Raw genomic sequence first — 18,614 nt, 5'->3', positions numbered from 1 at the left:
GGAGGTTATATGTTCCGCTGTGGATATTTTTTTTATTAATTATATCATTGAAAGCTTTAATATGAGGTCCTTAAATAATATGAAATTGGCGTTTTGTATAGGAGGAATATAAAGTCGATTTTTTTGTATAATATAATATTTAATTAATCAAAGTATGTACCATTGTTATCGATGCATTTATGCCATCTTAAGAGCCCATATGACCCTAACTTGACTACATACTTTAACCTAGATCTCAAAATCTGTAAGGTCTAGAAAACTGATTTTTTGACACAAGTAACTTCAGTTCATAAAGACTAAATGCTCAAGACGAAAACACGATTACTCAAAAAATGCTCGATAGTTTCTTTTTTACAAAAAAACCTGTTTTAGACACATTTTTGCTTGGATCTTCGAAGTTTGCTGTCTTTTCTTTAATATTTTTTAAAATCTAAAAAGGTAAGTATTGATAAAACCAAAATTTGCTCAAAATAATTTTTTCATAATCATTATAATTCGTCTTTTATTCAAGTAAAACTAACTCGGCGATGATTCCGCGCCGTCCTTTTTCACCTGGCATATGAAAGACGGGCGTGGGTGTGAAGAGAGAAGGACGATGTTTGATTTTTAGAGTCAGATGAGCTCTTAAGGGTAGTTTGTTCCCTCACTCTCCTTTCCCTTTCCTTCCCTAAATCCTTTTACTAAAAAAAACGGAGGGACGAGAGTCAATAAATTCTTTGAATGCGATTTGGACTGCCACATCAGAGTTGAATTTTTTTCCTTGTAGGAAATTATCAAAATTCCGAAAAAAAATGGTAATATGTTGGAGCAAGGTCCGGGGAGTGCGGCGGATGTCGCAGACATTCCAATTGCAGCTCCTCCAGTTTTGCGGCCGTCTGTTGTGCAATGTGTGGTCTAGCGCTGTCCTGAAGCAGCAGTGGCCTAGAGCGATTGACCAGCCTTGGTTGTTTAGCAGCTAGTTCTTCCATCATGGTTTGCAGTTGCTGACAATAGATATCTTTAGAAAGCTGTAGTGAACGACACCGGCACTAGTCCACCGAAAACTCACAAGTAACTTTTTCTGAGTCAATTTTCGCTTAGGGCAGGATTTGGCTGATTCTCCAAGGGACAGCCATTGCGACGAACGCTTCCAATTATGGTAATTAAAGGATCCATTTTGCATCACAAGTAATGATCCGATTTAAAATCCCTTCATTATTGTGTCGGTAGAGCAATGTAACGCAGCAGTCGACGCGTGTTTTCTGGTTTGCTTCACTCAATTCATGAGGTACCCTCCTATCAAGTTTTTTTATCTTCCCAATTTACTTCAAGTAGATTAAAGGTAAAGCAGTTTTAACACTTAGGTACACCGAAGCCTGCTGCTAATTCTGAAGTGGTTTGCGATGGATCCGCTTTCACAATAGCCTGTAATTCTTCATTATTCATTTTGGTCTCGGGTCGTCCACGGGGCTTGTTCTGAAGGTCGCCAAAACGAAATCGTTAGAACCAAAACAGTACCATGTTTTCGTTTGCGACACCAGCGCCATACACATTGCTAATTCTTCGAGCTGTTTCTGTACTACATATAGCACTCGTGCCACGGTAGAACTTATATTCGGAAATAAAGCAATATTTCAATTTTTCCATTTTATGTGCGACATAAACGACTCCAAAGAAAAAATAATCAAGAAAAAAACAAATGAATGACTGTTTGTTTATATATATATATACAAGAATTGCTCGTTTAAAGATATAAGATATGTAAGGAGTAAGGACCTAATAATAACCATAATATTATTGTGAACACCAACTTTAAATGATAAAGGATGGATAAAGGTTTTAAAAATCTTGAAATAGAGGGGTTAGCTCTACTTCGTTCGGCAAAATTGAAAATTGGCAATTTATTGTGTAATCGTGCATATAATCCGATGTCTACTGATAATCCGACTATTGCTCAACCTTACTGTTTACAGTTTAATAAATACATAATACTCAGAAAAACTTCTCTACTTTAAGTCTCTACATTCTCTACGCTAACAATAAGAAGCACCTCTACAGTTTATACCAAGAGCTACAATTTGTAAGGAGTCAAGATTCGTCTGGGCATTAAATAAACACGTAGAAGGGGCCACTTTACATAATGGCAGTAGGGCACAATGCGGAAGATGTGACGAAACGGTTCGAAATATAGCACGCATTATCTCCGGTCGTACGGCAACTATCGGCCAGATGAACAGCGTGTTTGTTACATGTTTTGTAATTGTGATACCGCGATACGCATTATGGAATTTACTATTTAGGGTTATACAAAAAAAAAGAAGTCTTAGGCGTTGTGGGCAGAGACTAGATTTGAATTTGTAAAAATATTATTCCTGGATACTTACATACAATTTTTTAAAAGACCCAAAATAATTAAGAGCGAAAAGCCATTTACTATTTAGACTAGAACATTTATGAGCAGTATTGGGTTGGGGACGATACTCTAGTGCGAAGGAGTCACAATAGATCATGGGTCGCAGTGACGTCAGGGCTACAGCGACCCTTATAAATGTATAAGTCGTAGTATTTAGTTTAAAATTAAGGGCTCTTATAGTAAATAAGAAAATAACGAGGTGCCAATACAACGTAAGGGTAAGTAGCTTGGCTATAGAAAATGACGAGGTAAGTAATTAAGTACCTACTAAAACTTTAAGTAGAATTTAGTTTAAAACTTATGGCGCTTATAAATATTTTAAGTTTTAACTTTGAATACTATATAAGTAATACATATTAAGGAACCAAAACTCTAAAATTAATATTGTACATAATAAATTATGTTTTTTAAAGTTAAGTTGTATTTTGTATTTTAGTTTAGTTAAACTTAGTAAATAAAATACAGAAAACATTGTCAATATATCATACCACTTCTACTATCCTACCTACGTGACGGTCGCGGTAAAAACAATAAGATACTCAAGTGTAGAGTCAGTATTACTCAAAGTCTTAAAGTACTGATAAACAAACCACTTTATACTACATATTACAAATATACCGGCTAAAGTGAACGAACGATACAATATGTTAAATACTACAGGAACTTATTTTTACTCATAAAAAAGGGTATTTTTATTAATAACAAAAGTGCTTAAATACCTGCATAAAAATGAACCTAATTTGCATTTTTTCAGTTACACGTAAATCGTACACTTAATTTAAATTTCAGCAAAAGTTATATTTCCAGATTAGGTTACTGAGACAACAAAATATGTTTATTTATATTTTAATATGTAGTTTATTCATTAAAATAGAGAGTGGTTAATGACTGATAAAGATAATATGTACTAGTAAAAGTTTTACACGTAGTTACGATTTATTAAAACTATGTAGTTTTATAAGTATTAATTAGCATATAAATAAAGGCACTCAGAGTGGAACATTAATTCATTCCAAATTTTGACATAAGCCCCATACATATCTGTCAAACTCTTCATTAAATTTAAGGTTAATAATAATTAAATGTCTCTGAGTACGGCGGTTATAGAGTCCTAAGTTCCTAACTCCTATAAATGATCAAACAATAATAACACCAAATAATCAGTTCTTGTCACTTCACCATAAACGATTCTAGAGAAATACTTATCAATATGATGGTGTTGACTCTCTACGGAGAATCACTAGAGCAAACTCCACTAGAATAAAGTTCGCGAATACAACAAAGTGGGTCAGGTCTGCGAGTATCTCAATTAATTGACGATAGCCGGGCCTCAAATATGACACAGTTTGAGTATCAATATGTTTACAGTGGTGATAGCTATATGAAATTATAACGTGGGTGGCATCTTGCATGACACGAGACTCGCGCCGGCACGTCAATCGCCGCCCACCGCCGCGCAGACTTCGTCCAATACAAAATATTATATTCCCAATTGGAGATGCACATTCCTCCGCACGTCGTTGCGAATGTGCAGCGGGAGCGACGGGAGGCGCGCGGCGGCGGCTCCTAGTCGCGCTGACATTGCGTGTAGTCCGGCATCCCATATGGAATGCGGTCGCTTGACCGGCCGCGCACGCCCCGCGCCCGGGCCCGCTCTCCTCCGTGTCGTCAACCTGCGAGTACCCGCGGCCATATGGAACCGACACATATGATCTCGGGCCGATCGCATTCTTATAAGAGTTCGACCGGCCCGGGATTCCCCGGCCAGGGAGCGCGACGATTTTTCCCGACCGTCCCGGACCGAGTGACGTCACGGCGATACGAGCGAACATTCCGACGTACGGCTGAGATCCAGCACCGATGCCACATTGATATGATTCATCGACGTACCCATCTCGCGGTCTCGATCGATGTTCCAGATCGTGCCGGAGCCGCGAGGACCGCCACGTAGCCGCGAGGAGGAGCGGTCGCGGTCGGCCGTTCCGGAGGATAAAAGACAGCTCGCAAAAAGAAAATTTCACTCACCTCGAGGAAAAGCCGGCGCCGAACGGGAGAATCCACTAGCTCGAGCGCACAGATAATCCGGTTATCGTCGGACGGCACAAATATTCACCACACCAAAACGACAACATAAATAAACTCGGGAGGAGTCGACGGCTCGGCCTCGGGTCGGTCGCCGGCGGCGGAATCTTCGCACTGATCGAAATGCAACTCGAGAAAATGCACGGGGCGGGGTTTTCGAATGTCACAGGCGGTCGGAATTCAGAGGTCGGACACCGTCGGTGCCGGGCAGGGGCGCGCGACGTACCGGTGCCGTAGACGACGCCACGGAGCGTACTGAATCGCTCGCTCGCGGCGAGGCGCGGGCGGGCGCGCGCGGGGCGGGGGCCGGGGCTCCGCGCCGCCGCGGCCCGGCGACTCCCGAGCCGGCACCTCCGCGGCGCGCAGCCACCAGCTCCAGCCACCCAACCTACATCCACACTACGTTTTTCCACTACAATTATAGGTATAATTTTAATATAGTCTTATATTGTAAAGAATCTATTAGTTTCTTTGTAAGTTACCTTTTTACAAAATCAAGTGATTTAACGATAACACAAAAAAAATACAAAATTAAAGCAAAAAATAAAAAAGCTAAAATGTAGAGCCTCCTATCCTCCAGCTTATCTACATTGCCAACGCTCCTCTTCGATGAGTAGGAGAAAATGTATTAAAATTGTCTCATTTATAAAACTAAATATTATGTAGATTGTGGGTACTACAATATTGATCATTACTGTTAATTTAAAATTAACTATTTAAAACAATGCTATATTTTCGACTCTGTGTTGCTTCTGCGACTTCTCTACATTTTCAAAAGTAACGGTGAACTTCTAGTGAATGACGGTTTGCATTCAAATAATAGTTTATGTAATTGGTCATAATTATTAGCATATATTCATCATCACCATCGCTAGACCGTTATCGGGGTTTTCGTGACAAAACTAATATTATAAAGGTCAACGAACCCCTAAACAATTCACAATTATTGCCACTTGACAGTGGCATGCGGTATTTACATGAGTATGATTTTCAATTAGCACATTCTACGGTGTAAACGTGAATCTAAAGCGTACATAGTTTTTCTGTCTATTGTGGTAAAAGTTTCTTAATCCATAGCAATTATTGCCAACGAAGTATTTGTGAACGCATAAAGTTATCAAATTTCAATTAATGAAAGTTGCTCGCAATTTTCATCTGTTTTGATGACTATACCATAATAAAATTACTGTCTACAATTACACCTGCTAAAGCCTATGACATTTGGTATTTGGTAGCAATCGTGAAAAGTTGGAAACATTTTGAATACGTGACACCAACCACGTTTCTGTATGTAGAGTTAGGACACAATAGACATAACGACCAGTAGTACGACTGCAAAGAGACGGACAGGTTTCAATATCTGTCAAATTCGTCGGGTTTCACTAGGATTATGAACGGAATGTGCCTCGCGCTGGCTGATATAATTTATTTTTAAATATTTAAAATAAAGATTTCAAAATTGGATTCTGACAATTTTGATCGCATGTGCCAAAACACAAGCAACAATACGACCAAAGAGGAACACGTCCAGCGAATATGTCATAGTTTTAAATTCGTAGGTAACAAGTTAAAAACCCTAGCGACGATTTTCGTCATAATACGTCAAATTTAAAAATTTCAACATCAGTTCTAAGTCGACATACTCTATAATTCTGTCTACTCTGGTTAGGAGCATGTAGTTATTGCGACCCAGCACTACCAAATAACGCATTATTTACACCTCCACATAGGATAATATTTAAAAAATGACACTTTTTTTACGCTGACGTTTTTAAAAAATGAATAAGTATACAGGGTGTAATAAAATTAAGTCTTACTTTAAGGTCTATATGGGTCCCCTATATAGAGTTCGCTGTGAAAGTAGTAGCGCTGACGGAGTATTTTTTTAAACTTTTGTATGGAAAAAATACAAATCACACGCTGCTACTTTTACAGTGAACTCTATAATATATCGGATTCATACACACCGTAAAGTATTATCACTCAGTTTTGTTACACCTATTGTATAAAAAAAAAGTCTCAGGATTTTAAAAAAGTTAATCACGTCGAGGGGATCGTTGCGTGCCCGACTGAATGGACACGTCCCTGTATTATCCTACAATTACGAAACTTTCTTTCCCATTGTTAGTCGTTGGCGCGATGAAATCGGTTTTACTATCTAGCGATCGGATGAGATAGGCAGGAGACGAATTAACCGCGTTTCATTTCAACTAGGTACTTTCTCCTGTAGATCTCTATTTACTAGACAGTCACTCACAAAAACCGTGGACCTAATGTACCATCGAGGAAGTTGATTCCCATGCAATTGACAGACCAACGTTATTTGGTCGAATATGTCAATTCAATGTTAATTGTGATCTGTCAGCTGGGTTTGACGTAACGCAACCAAACTACTTAGGTCCCCGATTTGCATAGGAATCAACTTCTCTGATAGTACCTATATTTAACACGCGGTCAGATAAAGACACAGACTATTTACCAATAGTACAACGGGATCTTGTGTTTAATAGAGTATAGACTTCCCTAATCTACGTCTACTCTTTTCATCGAGAAAAAGTTGATAACCTCTCTTATCCACCAACAATATATTGTAAAGGTACATAATTGTAATTAATTTATTGTAAATTCGAATTAATCCTATTTTTGATTGTAAAAGAGACATTCGCAGCTTAAATAGTAAAAAAAAAACATAAGTTATTAAAAACATGGAATAGAAAAGTATAGAATACGGGTTCAGACAATCTAGGCGTGTCGTGCCACGATAAGCATAAACTAGAAGGGTGGCCTTCTATTTCAAACTGCCCTAAATAGCATTCTCATATCTATACTGTATTTCGACATATGAGTTCGACGGAGACCCTTTACCATTCTTGTACCGCCTTTGTATTTGCCCAATCATTTTGCACTAGTTAGTTCAAAACTGCATCTTTTGTCAGAATAGAAGAGACTGGATCTATGAATAATAAATTTTACATTTAATAAACAGTGCAGTAATTATAATATCATGATTTGTATCTATAGTTATATAATATAATACTGTGCTTTTTGTTTTTTAAAAAGATGTTGCGAATAGTTAAAGTATCGTAAACCAAAACATGCAAACAAGCACTCCGAAACGTCGTAAAACACACCATTAGCTAATTAATAAGCCTAATGTTTACTTTATAAAAGGAGTTATCAGAAATGCTTTTACGTATTGTTAGTAGGTAAAGACTTTATTATTCACAAAATTACTAGAATGACCTTATTCGGTCAAGTTCAATGTCGGTTGTTGTTGAGGTCGGCACGGTTACCACGCGGCAAATCTCACTCATTACTCCTATGCACTTATAAGGATAACCTTTTATAATAAAACTTTTGTTTTTGTGTTTATTCAAAACAGGTCCGTACGAAAATAACCGGCTGAGGCTTGACTTAGCATGAGACGAGCGATACATTCAGATATTATAAAAGTGGTAAGAGCAATATGACTACTAACCCAAAAAATCAAACATCGTCCTTCTCTCTTCACACTCACGCCCGTCTTTCATATGCCAGGTGAAAAAGGACGACGCGGATTCATCGCCAAATTAGTTTTTTCTCAATAACTACAATATTTTAAATATACAATATTTTAAAAATCCGCTAGGTCGTTTTCTCAATGATAGAATTTTATACAATGTGTTAAAATATTAACTTAGTTCAATGCACGGTTATGGCAATAAATGAAAAATTCGTAGAAATTTCAATTCTATCGAGAAAATTTTAAGATATCGTGTTTTTGCTCAGATCGAATTCTTGGAAATATAATGTAGTATCTAATTTTAGAAAATGAATCAATTCGGGGCTTATTTTCAAGCATAAAAATGAATTATAAAATCGTAAATTTTGGGTTAGTCGCCCCCTTAACATGAACAACATACTCGTAATAATAATGTTCGTATAGCTGATTTGTATGATTCGCCAATCAAAAAATATAATATTTCATAGCGTTAAGAATATGTAGGTATAGTTATATGTATGCTGGAAACGTAATTAGAGGGCGGAAGTGTGTCCGTTTTGTAAAAAGTCGACCAGCATAGGCTGGCGACTATACGCTATTAAAATAATAAACTGCGTTCTACGACTATTAGAATTGTAACAAAAGAATTAGTCATTTTTCATTATGATATCAAAAATGTTAACAGATAACGAAGCATATAACGTTAAATTCTTATATTATACTGGTATAAATTACTCCCATAAGTACGTAATATTTAATTGCAAACTGTTTTAAAAAAATTACAAAAATGGGGGGAATTCAGTAGATGGCATGTAGTAGAATAAAAAAACGTAACTATTATTCATAAATTTTATTAGCGCCCTTCGACACTAAAAGTTCACTTATCATAATTACAAACTAAAAGTACGTCTAATACGCTTACAACAAATCACATTCAGTCAATAGTCCATAGACTAAAATATAAACACTTCATCAAGAATCTACCAACGATTACGCTAGTACGGATTTCGGATAATCGAGATAATATTATGTACGTAATTCACGGGTGATTCTATAGGAATTAATGACTCGATATAAATAAAATATCGATTTTCAACCCCGGCTCGTGTGTATTTACCGCACTCATGTAAACAAATCATAACACAATAATATTATTCTTATAAGTAGTATCTAGTATAGTACGCGAATTCGGTTGGGATTACGCAATAGAAAATTTTCTCCAGTCCACCCTCTTAAATGCCTTCCTAATGCCTTTAAGATGTAGTCGTTATACATCTTCTGTCGTTTTCATACATTAAAACAATTGCCGACGGACAATAACAACGTGATTGGTCTGTAATTGTTTTCCAAAGGACAATACCAACATATTCTGTTAGTGGGTGTCATTAATAGAAATATAAAGTGCGTAACTTACATGTTACAACATTTCATCTCATTAGATTTCATTTGTTTTCCTCTGCTTTTATCTACGTTATATCCAGAGATACCAGTCGGCAAGATAATCAGAGTAACGGCGTTTAGCAGGGCTTACCATATTATCATCAGTGTTGTTACGTCTTCATAAGTCATAACCAAGTATATATAGTACAGTCAGGGTTGCCACCATAAAGCCAAAGTTACAACCAGGTTAAGGTCGCTTACAACCAGGGGTGCCACGCGGGGTCCATGCGGCAGAGGTTGTCGTGGCTGTTGGCGGCGGTGACCAGGGTGGCCACCTTGGAGTCGGGGCCGTCGAACTGGGCGAGCGAGTTGAGCCTGTTCATGATGACGGTGACGGCCTTGTTGACCATGTTGATGATGGTCTCGTTGTCCATCTCCATGGGCTTGGTGTCGGCGGTGGCCAGCCCCGACTTGTCCTCTATCCGCTTCCGGTACCCAGTCACCATCTCGTCGCGCAGTATCGTCCGAAGGATCGATTGTATCTGTTAATAGAGTAGACACTGAATAAACTAAATTAAAGTATCAAGTATGATAAGTGATAACCTGTGGTGATAACTGATAACCGTCACACAAGTTCTTTTATAACTTTACAGGGACCAGGCGGATGGGGCGTAAAACATTCATAGAAATTATTCTTTAGATCATAATATATTGAATAATATTAATACTAAAAGCTTCAATAATGTTGTGGGTAACTGATAATGACGTAAAAGAATGGCTAATATGGATATATTATAATAATTATTAAATATGAATTAATTAATATGACTATATTTGTGGTTGTTCAATTTCGATATTCATAAATTTCATAAGTGGCAATAATTTCATTTTTCGAGTTGGGAATAAAACGAATGACTCATATACTATAAGGTAATAGAAAACTATAGGTTTTCCCCTGTTCAAAATATCTGACTCGTTTGGTATGCGACAAAACGGCCGCACTGCCAAATTTTGTCTACATAATTTTTGACCAAGTAGTAAAGGCAACTTCGTTCCTTGTTTAGTGCAGTCTATCAAACAGCAAAACGTTGGTTTAACATTTAATTAAAATCAATAGAAAAGATGTAAGTATAGAAATTTAAAAAAAGTGAATTAGAACGATTTTTAAAACACTAAGTAACTCCTGTTTTGGCAGTACATTGCTGCGAAGATAATCATTAAATTTTTTGAAATTGTTTCATAGCGGTCAGTTTTGATAGTACTAACCTAACCTAATTTTAACCTATCGAAACCGGAAAATGAATTTTGATTAAGCACTCAGATCAGGCCATCGGACTGGATCTAAAGAAATGAAGCTACTTTCATGTTGCATATTAAATCTGACTGACCTTGAAGTTGGGTGTGACGAGACAGCGGGCCACGGCGATCATGGAGGCGGTGAGGGGCCCGGTAACGCCAATGTTGGTCACCAGCTCCGCGATGTTCGGCGTCAGACGGAACGGCACCGGCCGGTTGCCGTCCAGCTCACCTGACAAACCAGATAACGTTTAGAAGTTGAGGATATAATTATCTTACGACAGAGTAAGGCGCTTTGCACACGACGGGGCGGGGCGGGCCGGTCAATTTCGCCGCGAACGATAGCAGAAAGGGAGTCCTATATTATCAACGCACACAGAGGGCAAAATGACCGCGCCGCAGGTGCCCGGCGGGCACTGGCGGCGCGGAATGTCCGCGGTTGCTCGCCGTGGATCACACAAACCAGTTTACTTGCAGTTACGCAGACGACGGCGCTAGGCGGCTCGCTCTATTCTCTCTATCTCCACTAGAACGAACGTCCTGAACTGACTGCCTCGGCCCGTCGTGTGCTTTGTGTACGCGGCGAGGGCAGCCGCAGCCATCGACGGGCAGAGACGGTCTTTATTGCTTCGCGGATAAAAAGCCCGCCCCGCCCCGTCGTCTGCAAAACGCCTAAACGAACATACGTTATAGAGAATGTAACAAAACTAGGTGATATAATGACTTTAGGGCACTGACCTTCATTATACAATATACAAGAACGCTGGACTTATGACACCCACCTGCTTTTTGTGCCTATTTGAAGCTGAATCAGCGCCCCCAAGGCGGGGGAAGAGAACTAAATCTGACGTAACTTGCAAATGGCCGCTTAATTGTTATTGGTTGTCATCACTAGTATTAGTTCCAAGTACTCTCACTACTGCTATCAGCGCCAATATGGCGACTTTCAAACGCCCCGACAAATCACAAGAGAAATTTTGCTCTTTCAGCGCTGATACTTTCACAGTGAATTCTATATGAAGGACACAATATACACTTAGTATTGCTACATCTTGTAGAAACTGAGGCTGCCTTTTACGACAGAGTTAACAAACATACGTTATACAGGGTGTAACAAAAATAAGTGATAATACTTTAGGGTGTGTATGAGTTCCTTGTAGAGAGTTCACTGTGAAAGTATCAGCGCTGAAAGACCAAATTTTTTTTTACTTTTGTATGGGGAAAAACTCGTGACGCTCGGGCCCTTGCCCATACAAAAGTGAAAAAAAGATTTAGGCTTTCAGCGCTGCTACTTTCACAGTGAACTCTCTACAAGGAACACGTACACATCCTAAAGTATTATCACTTATTTTTGTTACACACCGTAGAAGCTACATCATTTGAGACGAGTGTTCTACTCCGTTGGTGAATACGGGCTTTGAGACAGCAGTACAACAGCCTTTTGACAGATATTGTGCATTCTCTGTGCCGATATTATGCATTCTCTGCTGTCAAATGAAAAATAGCCGTAGTCATAAGATTTCGCATATTTTAAAGCACATTCGTCATGATATTTTTGCAAAAAAAAATTCTTGCTTTATACCAGTAGTATTTTGGTAGCAAACTGTTTGTTTAAAGTAGATACACTGCACAATCAAGAAAAGTTTATATGTAACAAACGATTAATAGAGCAAGTATTCAATTAATCGTTTTTCGAGATGTACGACCATATTTATTTGTACAATTCTATACGAGGTTTTACAGTCAACAACAATTAAAAATCATGCAATAAAAACTTGTACGCGCGTAAAAATGAAAATACGTCATTATGATTACTGTTGTCTTTATCAAAGTATTTAAAAGTAAGAGGATGATGATTGATGACTGATTGAAAATTTTTATTATTATACTAGTGAAGGTTACTACTCACTAGTTTAGGAGCTAATTTGCTTCAACATTTCGCCACTAATTAACTTTTAAGGCTGACGGCAGCTGGATTAAAATGGCGAAAACCTCCAAAACAGACGGTTTCAAGATAAAGTATAAACTCCTACGTCCGAACCTTATATTTTATGATTGAGTATCGCGGATTCGGCGTAGGCGAATATCTTGTTTTAAAAATTGCCGGCTGTCAGCAAACTCCTCTCACTTTTCTTTTCCACCCATCATCGTCATAATTATGTCTTATAGTGTATATGTTACGGCTAATAGCCGAAGTGCGGCTACACCTAGTTTTACCCGGCTACAACTAGGTGCAGCCGGCCACATGCGGTTAAACTTAGGTGTATCCTACTTATCTTCGGTTACAACTAGGTTTAGCCTTCATTATAGCGGCTAGAACTAGGTGTATCCTATTTATCATCGGTTAGAACTAGGTTTTTCAGTTGAGTTAAGGATTTTGGTTTTATTTTGAGATTTTGTTTTAAAATATGAGAGAAGAGAACAAAAACTTAGTTGATTTTTTTCATATTTATGAAGTAAAACTTTATTTTTTATGTTTATTTTTTTATCTTTGCGCCAAAGATGTCTAGTTCTATTAGTTTATAAAGAGAAGATCCTACGCCTACTAATATTATAAAGGCGAAAGTTTGTTGGATGTATGGATGTTTGTTACTCTTTCACGCAAAAACTACTGAACGGATTTTTATGAAACTTTCCAATAATATAGCTTATACATCAGAATAACACATAGGCTACAAGTTTAACCGACTTTCAAAATGGGGGAGGTTTTATGTTCGTTTTTTTTATGTTCAACGATTACTCCGCCGTTTGTTAACCGATTTTCAAATTTTTTCTTTTGGTATATAGGGTATCATCCCTATTTGGTACTATATTAACAAAAGTGGTGATCTGATGAAGGATCCATAAGTAATCGAGGGAACTCCTCAAAATTTATAGGGAAACATGTGGTGACTTCGGTTTCGTGAGAAGTATTCTAAGCATATGCTACCAAAAACTAAGATTTGCACCGAGATATACCTGGTATACCGTGGTTCGGAAGGTGCTGAGAGAACTCCTGATTCATTATAGACACAAGTTTGAGAGTTTCGGCGTTGTTTTAAGAATGGAAAGCATATACTACTATGCAAATTACATTCATCATCATCATCATCACTACCATATTATACCATGCATCGTCCCATGATTATGAGCCTATTATGACCCTGTTATTGGTACTTTTCATTGCCTTTTAGATCGAGACTTGAGTTTGTCAAGTGATAATTTAAAAAAATCTATACTTAATATTATAAACCTGAAGAGTATGTTTGCTTGAACGCGCTAATCTCAGGAACTACAGGTCCGATTTAAAAACTTATTTCAGTGTTAGATAGCCCATTTATCGAATAAGGCTATAGCTAGGCTATATTATTAAATAGCCTACCTATAGCCTAGTTTCTTCGGTCGTATTAGTCTTAGTGTGATCATCACGCTAAGACTAATACGACCGAAGAAACTCAGGAAAATGTGGGGAAAACGGGGGAAATATTAGAAAGGGTTTATCTCGCGAACTACTGGAGCAATTTTCTATGGCAATATTTGTCACAGATATAGAGTGACCACGTGAAGGGAGTAGGGACATACGCTATTTTTTATGGGAAAATGTACGGTTTCCGTAAAATTCCTAATTTACGCGGGCGAAGCCGCGCGGGACATCTAGTTTATAACATTTTGTGTTTTAATTACTTATAATAACGCCTTTTTTGTTAAAAGATATTTGCCTGTCAAATAATAAAAAATAAATGACACTTAAACATGAAATAAATAAAAGACAGGGGGAGTCTTTTATTTATTTCATGTAATCGAATCAATCGGGAAACGCAAAATTAGAATCTCAAAACAAACTGAAAACCTAGTTCTAGCCGATGATAAATAGGATATACCTAGTTCTAGCCGCTATAATGAAGGCTAAACCTAGTTGTAACCGAAGATAAGTAGGATACACCTAAGTTTAACCGCATGTGGCCGGCTGCACCTATTTGTAGCCGGGTAAAACTAGGTGTAGCCGCACTTCGGCTATTAGCCGTAACATATATCCTTAGTTTTTATTATTCGAGGTTGTTTCTATGTATATGTTACGCTCAAAGACCGAAAACGCTCAGTGAGCGGAAAAATTTGTCTGTCTTGAAAACTTTTCAAATTTATAACGTTGGTTTTGTTACCAAGTGACGATATAGTAAGAATAAATGTTCAGAACGCGTTATGGTCTTTTTGTGATTGCCAGAACGCGTCGTGGCCGTTTTCATTAGAGCCACAACGCGAATTTCGCGTCGTGGCTGATTCACTGTGACCACAACGCGTTGTGAGCTATTTTTCCGCTTATTGAGCGTTTTCGGTCTTTGAGCATAACATACTCACCAATCAAGTCCCATTAAGGAACGGTTATCTATTTTTCCAAATGTCACCACTTGATTTAGACTTTTCTAAAGTTTATGTATTCGCAAATTATGTCATGCGGCAGGAATTTATGATACATTGTAATGTTACTGGTTAACCTTAAAGTCCGTATAGAGGAAAATATCTGCATTTATGTATTTCTTTGGATTGGTTTTATTTTGTGAAGGAAGCGAGAACCTGCTCGGGGCGGGCTAATAAAACGAGCTAATAAACGCGCAGGAGCGTTTAAATATCAACATATCGCGCTTAATTGCTAAACTGGTACCTAAAGCATTAAAAATGTTGAATCGAGTATTTTATTTCGACTTACAACTGGTATAGACTATTAATTAATAATAATATTATATTCCATTTTAGAATCGATTGCATTATCGAATTTAACACCTCCATCGTATGTATCGCAGACACAATTGATTTTCAATTGTCATGTGATGCGGCAGCCGGCTGCCGCTTGGGGATTGATAGGTTAAACTATACGATATTATGACTTTTTTTGGTACGCGATTTTAAGAAGTGGTGCAAGAATCGTCTTTACAGCTACAATTTTAAGTGAGAGAACCATTCTCAGTGGAATTCTTTTATCGTCTCAAGTCCTCTAGTATACAGAGTCCTAAACTAAAATTCTATAGGTTTTTTCCATACACATTTGAAGTTTACGTCTACGCCTACCACTTCAGGAACAACCCCAGCGGGAAAGACCGGCAAACGACAAACGCGTCATTACTGTCATCGAGTGGAACCGGCAACAACAAGTGCGTCATACCTGTAGTATCGTCAACGTCGAACTTGAAATACGCCACATTGAGGAGCCCGGAGTCGCGATGCACGTACAGCTGGTCTGGCGCGAGGCGGGTGAGATGCAGCGCGTACTCGGCCGCGCCCGCCAGCGCCAGCTGCAGCGTGGCCAGCTTGCGGAACGTCCAGTACTCCGCCGGCGACTCCAGCGCCCCCTGCGCCCACGACTTCACCATGCCCACGCCCACCATGCTCGCTTGCACCTGGTATTGATTTATATGTTAGACTGGCTGTCCCGGCAAACGTTGTTTTGTCATATAAAGTATTTCGCCCATATTATTTTATTGAAATAAGTATGGCACCATGGCAACGTCCATCGCTATCCCGTCGCACAAACAATGGTCGCCGTCAGTCTCGAGTTGTAATAATTTACTATTATTTATTCGACAAATGCACTTATCAATATAAAAAGTAGATGTCCGATTCTCAACCTTAGCTGATATGCTCGCTAAGTTTCACGAAAATCGGTCGAGCCGTTTCAGAGTTTAATTACGCCCACCGTGACACGAGAATTTTATATATTAGACTAGCTGTTCCGGCAAACGTTTGATATGAAAAATAGATGTTGGCCGATGCCCGATTCTCAGACCTACTCAATATGCTCACAAAATTTCATGAGAATCGGTCAAGCCGTTTCGGAGGAGTACGGGAACGAACATTGCGACACGAGAATTTTATATATAAGATATGAGTTACGTATGTATTACACACACACTCCACGCGCAAGCTCCGAGGAATAGAAAACTGAAAAGCGGGTCAGTGCGAGGCGGCACTCGACTATGAAAATCCCCAGTCCCCGAACTCTCAGAACCTAACGGAACGTAGATCGCGAGTAAGCTTTGCAATACGAATAACGAAAAATGTCACGCAAATTAAATTACCCACACGAGTGTTTTAAGAAATAATACGGTAGAATTGCTTACAATCATAATACAAAATTAAATATCATGAGAGCTGTTTGGGGTTACCGCTAACAGTTTTGTGGCAAAATCTCTACCTACCTGCAGGCTTAGCATGGCCACCATAGAAAGGTTTATTCTTAGCCTGGGCGCGCACTAGCGGCCAGGTCGCTGCGGCCATCGAGATGCGCGCAGTCTATGCCGGTTTCATACCTTAGTATGAAAAAGCGGCCACACCATACTTTCGATGGCCGCCGCGACCTGGCCGCTACTGCGCGCCCGGGCTTACCGTAAAGTAAACAAAGTAATGGATTAACAAAGGAAATCTGTCAGTTTATCCGTAAAAACTGTCAGCGTTTCTATTCTTTCGCATTTCTACTGTGGCCATGCTAAGCCTGCGGGGCAATTCATAGTAATAATTTTCTACTTTATCACTCTTAAAACTACGAAATAAAAAAGCTAAAATCAATGATAATCTTGCAACCTACCTCACGCAATATGTCCCTGAGCACCTGATGCGAGGCCTGCGAGCCGCGCGCCTGCACCGCCGCCAGCCGCTCGTAGTACCGCGCTATCGGCGCGTCGTACTCCAAACCCCTGATATAGTTTCATAATACATTTTCATAAATATTTCACAATGACACTTGTACTCTTGAAGAAAAGATCTTTATCGCAACATAAACGATAATACAACAGCTAATAACACCATAGACAGAAACAAGCTACAAAAAAGTTTCAAATATTTTGCTACATGCATAAGAAGTAATCTTTTTCATACCTATTTGCACATTCAGTGCGATAAATATCTAGTAGAGAGATGGAGCTCGGATTGTCCTCGACGAGGCGCATCTGAGGGGAGACGGACACGACTCGCGGCACGGTGAAATGCAAAAACCTTCGCGAAGTCTCCTTCTGTTTGCCGAGGTAGTGGTTTAACATTCTCAGCAGTTGTAACACTCGTTCCTCTCTCCTGGCATCACCCAGACCGGAATCGTTAACGACTAGGTACGGGTATATCTTGCCGTTGTGTCCCCGTATGTATAGACGTCGTGCGGACGTGTTGTGTTTCTGTACGATCTCGACTCGCGGCATGAAGCGCGCTATCCGCACATGGTAGTGCGTGTGCTTGGGCAGGAGGAACTCCCCGGGCAGCTCCACTTCCGCCGTCTTTAAGCTGAAGTTCGACAGGAACCTGCACTTCTCCTCTATCAGGAAGGACCTAGGGAAATGTGCAGAAATTAATTATATACAGAAATTAATTTGCAATGTATGAATTATGATGTGATGTAAATGATATGTCTTACATTTTACATACAAGCAGCTAAGTTAATCTATAGTACTATTGACATTGACATAAAATAACATCACAACACAGTTACCTCGAGTCCCTCAACTTACTTGGGCAGCACCTTGGTCTTGGCCTCGAGTATTTTGACCCACTTCCTGAGCTTCTGTATGAGGTTCTGCAGCTTCATGGCGTTGGGTTGGGTGAAGTCGAAGTCTGCGGTGAACTGGCTCTTCATCTTCTGGAAGACGGGATCCTGCACCGTCGCCTGCGCCCGCCGCGCCAGACTCTCCGACGCGGCTGAAGAGAATGCAGAACTTGAAATATTTTCTGCAGACATACAAAGTGCGGGGGTTTTTAATGTTTGGATTAGAAATCTCAAAGTGCTTTTCAGTAATGGATAAATTGAGTGTAAAACTGAAGATGAGCAAAAAAATCATAAACGCAAAATTGTGACTATGTGTATGTGACTGTATGTACACAAATGACTCTGAAAACTAAAGGTTTTCTAAACTATGAAACACGCCCAGGGTTTATCAGCATTGCATTGGCCTGTTTCAAAGATAAGAATATGACATTATTTAAAAGCTTTTATTTAACTTGCTCTGGATGTCCCGCGCGGCTTCGCCC

The 18,614-nt window shown here is 39.1% G+C and overlaps 2 protein-coding genes across 3 annotated transcripts in view; both read right to left on the bottom strand.

Annotated features, from left to right (window-relative positions):
* The window catches only part of LOC121726819 (fibronectin type-III domain-containing protein 3a), a 57,922-nt gene extending 53,177 nt beyond the window's left edge, over nucleotides 1–4,745 (bottom strand). The window contains exon 1 of the mRNA XM_042114373.1: nucleotides 4,418–4,745. The gene's annotated coding sequence lies outside the window, so the exon portion shown is untranslated. The remainder of the gene's footprint in view (nucleotides 1–4,417) is intronic.
* A 4,045-nt stretch (nucleotides 4,746–8,790) lies between these two features.
* The window catches only part of LOC121737678 (transcription-associated protein 1), a 36,568-nt gene continuing 26,744 nt past the window's right edge, over nucleotides 8,791–18,614 (bottom strand). The window contains exons 42-47 of one of the 2 annotated variants that reach the window (XM_042129713.1): nucleotides 18,098–18,314; nucleotides 17,478–17,918; nucleotides 17,188–17,296; nucleotides 15,769–16,003; nucleotides 10,724–10,863; nucleotides 8,791–9,877 (exon numbers count right to left, since the gene is read on the bottom strand). In XM_042129713.1, coding sequence (XP_041985647.1) covers nucleotides 9,593–9,877; nucleotides 10,724–10,863; nucleotides 15,769–16,003; nucleotides 17,188–17,296; nucleotides 17,478–17,918; nucleotides 18,098–18,314 — 1,427 coding nt within the window. In that variant the 3' untranslated portion in view covers nucleotides 8,791–9,592. The remainder of the gene's footprint in view (nucleotides 9,878–10,723; nucleotides 10,864–15,768; nucleotides 16,004–17,187; nucleotides 17,297–17,477; nucleotides 17,919–18,097; nucleotides 18,315–18,614) is intronic. The other variant, XM_042130500.1, reaches the window with a different exon arrangement.

The sequence above is a fragment of the Aricia agestis genome, chromosome 1 (assembly GCF_905147365.1).
Source record: "Aricia agestis chromosome 1, ilAriAges1.1, whole genome shotgun sequence".
NCBI classification, from domain to species: Eukaryota; Metazoa; Arthropoda; class Insecta; order Lepidoptera; family Lycaenidae; genus Aricia; species Aricia agestis.
This window is presented reverse-complemented; position numbering and strand designations above follow the sequence as displayed.